Source organism: Stegastes partitus, unplaced genomic scaffold (assembly GCF_000690725.1).
Source record: "Stegastes partitus isolate 25-593 unplaced genomic scaffold, Stegastes_partitus-1.0.2 Scaffold1018, whole genome shotgun sequence".
NCBI lineage: Eukaryota > Metazoa > Chordata > Actinopteri > Pomacentridae > Stegastes > Stegastes partitus.
Window position 1 is genome coordinate 165,129 of NW_007578749.1, and position 12,503 is coordinate 177,631.

The 12,503-nt window shown below is 42.2% G+C and overlaps 2 protein-coding genes across 4 annotated transcripts in view; one reads left to right on the forward strand and one right to left on the reverse strand.

The window, feature by feature from the left end:
* Window positions 1-2,495, forward strand: part of wdr75 (WD repeat domain 75) — a 21,032-nt gene extending 18,537 nt beyond the window's left edge. The window contains exon 21 of the mRNA XM_008295078.1: window positions 1,023-2,495. Coding sequence (XP_008293300.1) covers window positions 1,023-1,248 — 226 coding nt within the window. The 3' untranslated portion in view covers window positions 1,249-2,495. The remainder of the gene's footprint in view (window positions 1-1,022) is intronic.
* The window catches only part of slc40a1 (solute carrier family 40 member 1), an 18,722-nt gene that overhangs the window by 2,997 nt on the left and 3,222 nt on the right, over window positions 1-12,503 (reverse strand). Inside the window, exons 5-9 of one of the 3 annotated variants that reach the window (XR_520709.1) lie at window positions 12,291-12,417; window positions 11,650-11,913; window positions 10,859-11,494; window positions 8,136-10,397; window positions 2,401-2,412 (exon numbers count right to left, since the gene is read on the reverse strand). Coding sequence is in view for 1 of the 3 variants with exons in the window: in XM_008295077.1 (XP_008293299.1) it covers window positions 10,081-10,397; window positions 10,859-11,494; window positions 11,650-11,913; window positions 12,291-12,417 (1,344 nt within the window). In the remaining 2 variants the exon portion in view is untranslated. Of the gene's footprint in view, window positions 1-2,400; window positions 2,413-7,316; window positions 10,398-10,858; window positions 11,495-11,649; window positions 11,914-12,290; window positions 12,418-12,503 lie in introns of those variants that run through there. The other 2 variants (XR_520710.1, XM_008295077.1) reach the window with 2 other exon arrangements.

The following is a 12,503-nucleotide window of genomic DNA, read 5'->3' on the forward strand; positions in this document are numbered from 1 at the left end:
GCCTTTTGTCGAGCTTCAGAAAATCTGCAAGATTTCTGAATCCATGTCCAACTAGTTATTATTAATGAAATAACAATAATAAACATTAAATATGACACAATCAACATTAACCTGACACACATAGCATATCAGTTGTTCAACCACTGGGGGTCTTTTTTTCTTCTTTTTTTTAGTTTAATAACCTATATTTAGTTTCAATTTAATTAAAATCTTTATGTCATCTAGTTATCTGTCTGTCTGTGTGTATACGAGGCGTGTCTACTTCCAGGACTGGTGTCACAAAAGATATATTTCAAACCCAAACTACGAATTTTACCCTTCAAAGTAGCCGCCAGCATGTTTACAAAGAGATCCTGCAGCGTTTGCTTCATTCAGTGCGCGAGAAGAGGTGAGAGTTGTGGCAGGACAAGTCGTGGCTGCTTCACCATGACAACGTGCCTGCTCACAACGCCCTGAGCATCCCATAGTTCCTGGCTGAGAAGAACATCACCGTGCTGGAGCAAACTCGCTAATCACCCCACCTGACTCCGTGGGATTGTTTCCTCTTCCCCAAGCTCAAGGGGGTCATCAAGGGGACCCGTTTTGAAGACATGGATGACATCAAGATGGCTGTGACGATGGAGCTGCAGAGGATCCTGGAAAAATCCTTCCAGGACTGCATGACGGCGTGGCTGAGAAGGCTGGGAAAGTGTGTTAGACTCCAGGGGGATTACTACGAAGGGGAAAACTTGTAGTTTTGGTTTGAAATATATCTTTTGTGACACCAGTCCTGGAACTTTTCTGACACACCTCGTACATGCAGATATATAGATTATATATAGATATGTGGATGTGTGTGTAGGTCTAATAATATCAGCATGATTTGACAAAACAACAGAGGAACTGAGGCGTCACGGGGTTCAGCAGCTTGAGATCCAGCCTAAATCGGTGCACATGGGAAAATGTTGGCTTTGTTGTTTATGTCTGAAAATATGCAGAGTCATTAACCATTTGTTTCCCCCTTTGTGTTCGAATGGCTTCAGGGAGGCCAATAAAAATGCAGAGGAGGAAATGGAGAGTGAGAAAGAGGAAGAGGATTCAGAGGAGGAAATGGAAGCCAGCACCTCGAGGCCGGGGCAGGCGACAGTGAGTGGTCAGTCAGCAGAGTGTGCTGCCCCCACCCCTGCCCTCTCAAAAGCCCAGGCTAGAGAACTGAGGAGGGTGAAGAAACTTGACCGCAGCTGGCTGGCAGGCCTCCTGGACTTCTAGACATGACTATGCACAAAGATAGACTCTCATAATAGGTTTTCACCAGCCACCAGGAAGTTTTCTATTTTTTTTTTTTGCTTCATGCATCGTCTTCAAGTGGATTCCTTCCGGAAAAGAAAAACAAAGTGCCCAAGTGGAAAGAAATCTCTGTTCAAACACAAGATAAATATTTGAATGCATAAGTCGTTGCTGCTTTGGTGGCCTCAAGTCAGTCAATGTGGACACATCTATTGGTTTCACCCACTTGAACAATAGACGTTTCTGCACAGTTTCTCTTGTTTAAAAGTGCGGAGTCTCTGTTGCAGGGAAATTGTCCTTCACAAGCAGTTTTTTGGACTGTATTATGGTATTAGGACTTGGCTACACCCGAATATTACTGTTCCTGTGAGTCTGTGTGTGCATATTTGCAGTTGTAGCCTTGTTAGATAATAAATTCTTTCCAAACACGGTGTGCAGCAGTTTCCCTTTCTGCTGCACTAGAAGTTCAACGTGAGCTCAGTTCCTCATTTGTTGTGTTTGACTAATCACAAGTGATGCTGTGGTCTGTCCACGTGCACACTAGAGCCCTGTTGCAAATATTCCTGCAGTGGCAACCCCTTGTGAGTCCGTATCACTCCTTGCAATTCTTCTCAAATTGGTTTTGTCAATATGGAACCTTTTACTTGCTACCCTCTAAAGTCTGAGTTCCTGCTGCAGAGAAGCATCCCCACCGTGCTCTGGGAACACAGTATTTCTTTTGGCATAATATGGCCCAGAATTCCATACTAAGCTTTCAGCGTATTGTAACTCAAGTGGTCTGAGAGTAAACAAGACATCTGCACCACCTCTTGACTGCGTTTTTACAAAATCTGGCCTGTGAACAAAGTGTGAAGCGATCAACGACCACATGGTCAGAACCATCAGGACACTTCCAAATATATTGAATTGTATGCCACTGTTTGATCATCACTGTCCTAAAAAACAAAAAACGCAGCACCACAGATGGTTTTGGGATGCCATCATCAGGACAGTAAATACTTCTGCCATCATTTATTGTTTTCAGATTTGTATAGATTGGTTGGTGTTGCTTGTATATCGAAGTATTTTTGGTAGCTATTGATACGTGTTAAAAAAGCATCCACAGTGAGTCAGTTTCCACACAAGGGCCAATGGCAGGATGGAAAACTTTTATACATACCTTGTTTTTCTACACACTGAAGTTTAATAAAAAAAAAAAAAATTAAAGGTTTTCTTCAAGCTACCAACTTCAATGACTTTGCCTCGTCTCTAACCTTTGTACACATCAGTGTGTATTCCAGAGTCCAAACTCGCAGCCTTTTTCCATTGCCAGTATTATGGGATGCAAATGATTACATGTGTGGTGTGTGTGTGTGATATTTCTCATATTGTATAAGCTGTTGAAGCATGACTGACATCAAAGGATCAGAATTAAGACATCAACAAACGTCAGGACGACATCTTTGATATTAGCTACTCCCTGCTTTTCTCCTGAGATCGTAAACTCTACATTTTTTTTTTTTTATGTGTAACTGAAATAGCATGTTATAGGTGCTGTAAAGTCAGATCGCGCAGATTCTTGAGTAACGAGTGCTGAAGTCCTGAGTAAGCTTTTTTCCTGAAGGCGAGGATCACGTTTTGTTCCCAGGGTTGGATAAGACCGTGCACTTTCATCTCAGCATTTTCAGTTCCTTTCTCAGTCAGGTGCTGTTGCTGCTCCGGGGCCTCCTACTGCTGAAGACACATCTAATCTGTCCTGTCACGATGCGAGTGTGACGGACGTTGGTGATTTCGTTGCTGCTGATCAAACTGGGTCATCCTATATATCACCATCTGGTCCTAAACTGCATTAGGCACTTTTATGGACCTGATATGATCTAGAGATTGTAAAGCACGCCCTGGAACGATAAAATATCGTGATTAACTACCTTCGAACCAAAGAGAAAAGGAGAGCGGGAAATACAGTAATTCCTGGAAGGCATCTGTATTAATCTATGAGTCTACTTCACCTACATACTCAACAGACATGCCTGCATAGACAACCCCTTCACAGAAATGTGACAATAAACGAATCTTCATCAGAAAATAAATCAAATCAGAAGGTCTGTATATATACAGTTGAAACCAGAAGTTTACATACACCGTACAAAAACCCACATAACCTTTTTTTTCTCTCTATCTGACATTAAATCAAACTAAACTTTTCCTGTTTTAGCTCAGGGCTTTGTGATGGCCACTCCAAAACATGGACTTTGTTGTCCTGAAGCCTCTTTGTAATTAATCTGGCGCTATGCTGAGGGTCGTTGTCCATCTGAAGACCCATTAGTGCCCAAAGCTTTAACTTCCTGGCTGATGTCTTGAGATGTTTCCTCAATATTTCCACATAATCTTCTTTCCTCATGATGCCATCTATTTTGTGAAGTGCACCAGTCCCTCATGCAGCAAAACACCCCCACAACATGATGCTGCCACCCCTGTACTTCACAGCAGGGATTGTGTTCTCAGGCTTCAAGCTTCACCCTTTTCCCTCCAAATGTAACGATGGTCATCATGGCCAAACAGTTCGGTTTTAGTTTCATCAGACCACAGGACATGTCTCCACAAATGAAGGTCTTTGTCCCTGTGTGTATTTGCAAACTGTAATCTGGCTTTTTTTATGTTGCTCTTGAAGTCTTCTTCCTCTCTGAGCAGCCTTTCAGTCCATGTCGGTCCAGAACTGGTTTCACTGTGGATAATGACTCTGACCAGCTTCACCAGCATCTTCACAAGATCTTTAGCTTTTGTTCTGGGGTTGATACGCACATTTTGCAGCAAAACACTTCATCTCTGGGACACAGAAATTGTCTTCTTCCTGAGCGCTATGATGGCTGCACATTCCCATGAGGTTTAGACTTGCATATAAATGTTTGAACAGATGAACGTGGAACCTTCAGGCATCAGGAAATTATACCCAAGGATGAAGCAGACTTGTGGAGTTCCACAATTCTCTTCTTGATATCTTGGCTACAATGAAAGCAGTGTGTTTGAGGTATGCCTTACAATACATCCACAGGTGTGCCTCCAATAAACTATCCAATTAACCTATCAAAAGCTTCCAAAGCCATGACATCATCATCTGGGCTTTCCCAAACAGTTTGAAGGCATAGCAATCTTAGTGTATGTAAACTTCTGACTTTAAATGAAAGTAATAAAAAAAAATCTCTAAAAAATTCTCTATCACATTATTCTGGTATTTAGCAAATATAAATAATTTTGGTAATCCCAACTGACCTAAAACTGTTAAAGTTTAATCTCATTTAATGTCAGACAGTGACAGAAAAAAAAGGTTTTATGTCGTTTTTATGTCAGTGTATGTAAACTTCTGGTTTCAACTGTATCTTTAAATATGAAGCTATCGCCAGTTAGCTTAGCTTAGCATAAAAACTGTGTTGATTAGTCTGGTTTTTATATGTTTGTTGAGATAAGTGCCGGCTTTAAAGATGTGCAATTTATCATTTCACTCAAATGACCAGATTTCCCCAAAAGTTGACAAAAAATCCTCCAGCAACTGAGAAGGTTATCCTGCCTCGGGCAAACTAACGTAACCAACCACCAGACCAACAGTCTGTAAAGTTCCAGTGTGTACTGCTGTAATTATACACTGGAAAATGCTGTGCATGCTACACAGCGTACCTGACTAATGACTGACTTGTGAAATTGAGCAATGTATGGACTTCTAACATCTGACTTTTCCTATCAGCTGTAGTATTGGTTAAATATTATTACTGATGTTTCCTTGAAAATTACAGCAAAAGTTTTTTTTCTTTCTTTTTTTTACTGGGAACTGCAGCTTCATCAAAAGAAAACAGGATACTGACCAAACCTACATGCTTACTGTTGATAAAGTCTGTTTCTCTGAATACCTATTATTATAGAAGATACTGTAAATCTTGCACATAAAAAGGATGATATCTCAACTGCGGCACTTATCTTGAGTCCCAGTTTATGTCTGTACATTGGACTTTTGACACAGTCAGCAGCATTTTTTTCCCTCGCAAGTATACAGTTCATCAGGTGTGAGAGCTCTGAGTCACGGCTCTGAACCCTGTTTTTTTGCTTTGACCTTCTGTCTTGAACTGATAAACGCTGATCGGCCACAACGTTAAAAAAAAAAAGGCTGTTGAAATGAATAACATGGATTATCTCAACACAGTGCAATGTTCTGCTGGGAAATCTTGGATCTACACAGAAACGTCACACTGTTAAGTGGACGTTAAAGTGATAAGTACCAAATACCTAACTGGAGCTCAAGGAACATGACCAAGAGCCTGGGGTGTTGATCTGGCCTCCAAAATTGCCAGATCTCAACCTGATGGAGCATCTGTGGCACTGCGACCAACTTGATCCACAGGGCCATGATGAATCCGAGGTGTGTTGGTGGCCCTACACAGATTAGATCATTGTGAGACATGTCTTAGAATACAGCTGACAGAGTAAGTGCATTTTGAGAGTGCAGACTCAGCATAGAAAGATCTCAGCATGTCATGATTAACAGTCTTAATCTTTAAAAGGAGACAATGAAAGTTTGTGTTTTTAAAGTGTATAAATAAAGAGATCAGTTTTATGGTTACATGTGTTTTTGTTTTTAACTACTGTTCGAAATGGAATAAACCTTTATAATGTACAGTGCTTAACAAATTTATTAGATCACCTGTCTAATTTGTTAAGAACAATATATATATGTATATATTAATCCTCACTAGGGTCGTGGGGGGGCTGGAGCCTATCCCAGCCGATTTAGGCGAAGGCAGGGGACACCCTGGACAGGTCGCCAGTCTATCACAGGGCCACACTTAGAGACAATTTAGAATCACCAATTAACCTCAACATGTTTTTGGACTGTGTGGGAGGAAGCCTTGATCCACAGGGTGGATCCACTTGATCCACTTGATCCACTTGATCTTGATATATATATATATATATATATAGAGAGAGAGAGAGAGAGAGAGAGCATCCAGCATCATGAAGTGCTTTAATTTGCACTCAGCTCTTGACGTTTTAGCATTTAGAAGACAGGAATGAGGAATTTCAAACTGAACTCACCTTTTTATACCCAAATCTGAGCCACTGAGCTTCTCTGAGAAATTAATCAAGCATAACATTCAACCACTAAAACTAACTCTTCTGTTCAGGAATGCAAGTAAATAACTATAAATTTGACATCTTAATCAAGAAATAATAATGTGCTTTACTATTTTTTCAGGTTTTTTTTTAAACAGTGTATTTGAAAATTCACAGACAACAATAAAATAATTATATTTTAGCATTAAAAATATCGGCTGGGATGGGCTCCAGCCCCCCTGCGACCCTCGTGAGGATTAAGCGGTGTATAGATAATGGATGGATGGATTAAAAATATAATTTGGGTTAAAGAGCTTCTACATACTGGTGTATTAACCATTGCAGAAACATAAGAAATGATTTTGGTAATTACCAACGCTGTTAATTTATGGAAGCTGTGGCATAAACCTGACATTGGTTGGTGGTCTAATACATTTGTTAAGCACTGCATATCACTGATCAAATAAAAGGGATGGTAATATGTGAGGTAGTTTTTATCTGTGATGTGCACACAAACTGCCTGCAGAAATGTAAAACTGTACAGCTGTACTGATTCGCCATCTTAGCGATTAGCAGTAAATTGGTGTAAATCCCTTTGAGTGGTCCTAACTAGGCTGCAGGTAGATTAAATGCATGGCAGTAATGACATATGTAAGTCCATTTAATGCTAAAACGAGCACAAAATGCCGAGTCACTATCATGCCTCAGGCTCAAACCCTCCTTTCTTGCTCACGCCGTGCAAACCCAGATGGCTCTTTGTCTTTGCAGCAGCCCTTTAAGTGCAGGTCATCCAGCTCAGCTTAAAGTCAGTCAGTTTAACACTGGCTGCCTAAAGAGAAGGGATTCCTGGGAGGAAATTAGCTGCTAACTCTGCTGTGGTATGTGACCTCACACAGCAGCAGCCAAGCCCGAGACTGAGGCCAAAAAAGACCTGCGAACATAATACACACCCACAGAAGAGTTTCCAGACAAGCAGTTGCAAAGGTTTTCTTTATTTAAGAGACCTCATGCAATACAAGCAGTACCAATGTCCTCATATTCAGTGGAGTGCGATCATTGTACATAAAAATGAATCTGATTTCTTAATGATTTCATGTTTTTGTCTATCAAACTACAATAACACTGATATACTGCATATATATATACACATGTGTAGAGATATTGTCAGATTGAAGCCGTATGATACAGATGTATTCAAATGACATGCAGTAATCGCTTTGAAAACAAATTTCAAAAAAATCACAATTAACACTAAGTATATAAAAACCTGTAATAAAAAAAGTTTTCAGACAAACAGCATAACAACAGTATACACAATATATATATTTTGTTTTACATTTTTTCCAATTGTACATTAGGTTTATAGTGACTCACAGCGAATGTTATTTACATTAAAAATATAGACTTTATGGCCATGTGTGATCTTCCTGAATCAGCAGAGCAGCTGTTTTAAGAGCTGAGGTTTTGAGGGTGGAACATGAACATTTTGAAGCTCTGTTCCCAGTAAGCCTGCACCTCGAGACACACCTGCAGACATCCATTTTCTCTACAAGGTTTCACAGGAATGTGCCGCGAAAAAGCGGTCCTCTGTTCTCTTACATCTGGTGTGGCTAGCTCTGTTTCCAACCCAAATATTTTTTTTTCCTTCACCACCATTTAAATCTTGGCTGGACTGGCTAGCTTTCTAAGTTGAAGTGTGGCTAGTAACGGTCTCCAAGTAGCCACGTATGTGCGTTAAACAGCTGTCAAGGCTATTTTCCAATAAGGCGTCGGGAATTACTGAGGGTCACAAACAGTAGATACAGCTATACTAAGTACTTTGGGAAGATCTTGACAGTGATATTTTATAGCTTCTGAGAGATTAAATCAAATTATTCCTCTTACAAATTAAAGGTTAAATTCATAGGAAGTAAAATGCACCTTTGGGTTTTACTGCTACAGTCCTTCTCGGTCTGTATGTCGCCAAGCTTTACGTATCGTAGGCATTGCTACGACGCCAGCATTTGTAAATATCCTAAAGTTTTGAGACGTCTTTTTCTTATAAAGATGTTAAATGACTTCACGGGAAAAAGTAGCATAGAAAAAAAAGCTTTTGTGAGGTACTATTTCATGACTAGACTGGACCCGTGAAGCCAAAGCCATCAGTGGCAGAACTTTGACTTGAGTGGAACGGTGCCACTGTAAAAGCTCACAACAATGAGAGCGAAAGGCTTGTTGGCAATCTGAAGCAGGAACATGATATCAGATAAGGATTGCTGACTAAGTTCCTTGGCTGTTTTTGTTTTTTGGAGGAAATGGGGGTGTCTGGGGTAATCTGGGGAGGGTTCACAGGAGCTAGAATCATTTTTTTCCTCATGAATATCCGGCGCTGTGGACTGAACTATGTGCCTTCTTTTTCTTAAAACCACATTGCCCCCCCCCACAACAAAAAGCCTGTCATGGCTGGTATAGCATTGTGCAGTGGGTGGGTCGGAGGGGGTCTCGGGGGGAGTGAGGACTTCAGCCTTGTGCAAAAAAGTATTGAACTAATGCCTGATCACGCATTAGGTCTACTGACGGATGTCAATCACTTTATAAAGTGCCTGAGTAACGACAATCACGATTGAGAAATCACTCCAAAGAACTTAAACATGAAAATCAAAAAAAAAAGGTGACAAAATTACACTGTTAATGTAAACTACCTGAAAAATTAAATTTAAGTACAATCTCCAAGCGTGTTCAGAAATATTCAGATATATTAAGGTTGAACTGCTTTCACCGGGTGTAAAAATATATATTTGGAATGCAGAGATTACTGGTTTCCCTCACTTCCTTTTATGCCCTGTGGACTTCAACTTTGGTAACTGAGAACTATTGATAAGGGTGCATAGGGTTTCTCATTTGTTTTATATGGCACAACTGCAAGAAACACAATACTGATGATACAACTATTTAAAAAAAACACCGTCTGCATTTCCTGAATAAATACAGCTAAATGCGTAACCCTTATAAAGACGTATTAAAGAGACTAGATCCCAGTTTTGTGTTTGGTTAAATAAAAGTATCCTCCTCCCCTCAGGAGGAAGACACCCAAAACCTGCTCATCATACATGTATATATGTATATATGTAAGCTGATGCAACCAAAAGCAGGCTCTCAGAGAACAGTGAGCAGACACAGCTACAGCACCAATGAACTCGTGACGTTCTGTCTTTTAGGATCTCAGACGGTCGTCGCCTTTAATTCAAGCCTCAGTGCCTGCTTCCCTGCAACATTTCTACCTCATTTTGCCCTTTTGTTAGCTGAAGCACCTTGTATAAATCTTTTTCAGCTAGATCCAGGCAATTAGAAGGAGAATATTTTACAGTGCCGTATCCCCTGATTCCTTTAACAGCACTCAGAATAGAGCCTATTAGTGATGGATCCTTATCTGACACGTGTAATGTGCTGAGGAGCAGGGATCCACAGACGAAAAGCTGAGGCTCTCATCTGACTCAAAATGTTACAGAAACCCTGCCTTCTCTAGAGTCTCACTACAGATTAGTATTCTGTGACTGTAAGCTTTCTACTCATCTCCTTCTGCTAATGATTAATGCTTTATGAACAGCTAGGCATAGCGGGTTAAGTTACCATACTCGTTTCGTTAGCATTAGCATTCAGCCAGCTACAGACAGTGATGTTAGTTGGACAAATAAGATGCAGGGGTAGGGTAAGGCTTGAGAAGTATGTACCCAGGACAGAGTCTCTTTAACAGGGTTAGACGGTGGTGGGAAGTGAGGGGCTGTCATCCGTCTCAACCTTCTGCTCCGGCGAGCAGCAGAGGAAGAGGCGGCTGCCCAGGCTCTTGAAGGCAAACCGAAAGTACATGATGTGACCCATGGCCACAAAAGAGACAGAGATGATGACCAGGAGCCCGAAGGCCTCTGGGTTCGGAGCCAGAATCACCATGATGAAGTGCAGAAGGTCTAAGAGGTAATTCATGGAGTTCTGGACGCCGTTGATCACACCTCGCTCTGACTCAATCACATTCTCCTGGATGAGCTGGGTCACTGTCAGGTCAAAGGACCACAGACCTGCGGGGATGAGACGGAGGTCAACAGTCAGTACTAATGGCATTTTTATAGCCGCATTAAAAACAACTTCAGAACTCAACAGTAGCTGCTATCAGGCAGTATCACAGGTATCAAAGGTTGCAAATATTACTCTGACATCCGTGGTCGACTCGTACATGTTCCGGGCAGTTATGAGATAATCCTGTAAACCTGCCTGAGTCGCTTCTAGGAAGTCGTAATTTGCAAAATTGTATAATCTTATGAAAGGAAGTGAACATGCCAATAAAGCGCTGACACTGAGTCCAGCACACACTCATTTCCTTCACAACAAAACTAATAAAGATAAACTTGATCATTTGCACTTTCAACTTTGCTTCTAATGGTGCATCTTGCAGCTACATCCGATGAAACATCACGAGTATTTAGATAACCACTTCTACCACGTGATCAGGATGACAAACAAGGGGACGCACGTTACTCACCAACTCTAGCAGCAATGACGCCAGCAAACAGCAGACTAACAGACATGTAGGACGGCGGAGGATGCTCTTCAGCAGGTGCGGCAGTAGTGATGTTCAGACTGGTAAAAGCACTGGTAATGCTGTGCTCCGCCTCAGGCAGCGTCTTCTCTCCTATCAGGTGGGAGTAAATGTCCTGGAACGGGGAGACTCTGAGGTTGAAGGGGCTTCCGGGAGCGAAGACGGAGACGACGCACAACATGAGGCAGGACAGCTGGGCCACACCCGAGATGAAGCCCGTGCGGATCAGGCCGCACTTCTTGCGAACCCAAGTGAAGGCGACGGTGCCGCAGATGCCCGAGACGGCCGATGCCCCCATCAGCAGGCTGAGCACTGAGCCGTTGAGGCCCTGCGTGTAGGCATAGCCCGTGGTGATGCAGTCGAAGCCCAGCACCGTCATGTAGAGGAAGGCCAGGGACATGCCAGCAAAGAAAATGCTCTGGTTGTAGTAGGCCACCCAGCCGGACTTGAAGGTGCGCAGGGGTTCGGCCACCTGGTAGCAACAGCCGCTCTGCTTGGGGGAATCGGGCTTGTCCACCGCTGAGGTTTCATTCATCAGTGGCTGAGACGACTCTTCAGGACTTTGGCCGTTCTCCAGATCTTTGAAACAGCAGAAAAGCAGAGATTTAGTCATAATTCAGTCCAGACCATGAGACACATCCAAACTCTATAAATGACATGATACCTGAATAAAATACATAATTCTACCAGGACTTTAACTTCAAAAGACAGAAACCCAAGATGACTGCAGCTACCTCTTGTGGGGCTGAGCTGTTTGAGCTCCTGCTGCTGCTGCTGCTGCTGCTGCTGCTCTTTTTGTCCGGCTTTCACGGCCAACGCGGGCGTCTTCTGGTAGACCTTCCACAGCAGCGCGTACTCCACACACATGGAGCACAGGTTCCAGCCAGAGATGAAGCCACAGCCAATGTAATGGGAGCCAAAGGCCATTATCTGGCCCACCAACATGGGAGCCAAGATGTTGGTCAGCTGGTCGATAATCCGCACCGTGGCATTCATGTCTGTGTGGCACAAAAATGCAGGGAGATGTCGGTCAGTATTAACAGTTTCTCTACAACTGATTTAGTCAAAGGAAATATGTTCAAACAGTGATTGTCCTTATAGTCGAGTAGCTTTTACACCAGGACGATGGCACCAGCACGGCACATTGATAAGGGTCAACAAGTTTAAAGTGCTGAGAGTGTTTTGCACCATGTGAGTAAATCTTTTAAATAGCTTATAACAATCAGGAGAAAACTGTGAGAACATAAAAGGTTAAAAAAAAAAAAATGGGAGTGAGTCAGCATCCGGGGTTCAAAGTCTTCACCACTAGTTCTGATAACGGATCACGCGAGGCCTACATTCGGCGATAAGCCAGCAGTGGGTATAGAACACTGACCTGCCAACTTGCTGCTGTCTTGACCTGCCACAACCACCACCCAGTCCCTCTGGATGGTGATGGACGTAGCCGTGCTGGCCAGGTTCGCGATGTTGGCAATGGTGATGACCAGAATGTAGCAGGTTGTCTGAAAAACAGAATGAGCGCAGTTTTACATTTATTGAGCATCTGTATTGATTTTGTGTCCTAAAATCACATGACAAGACCAAAAAA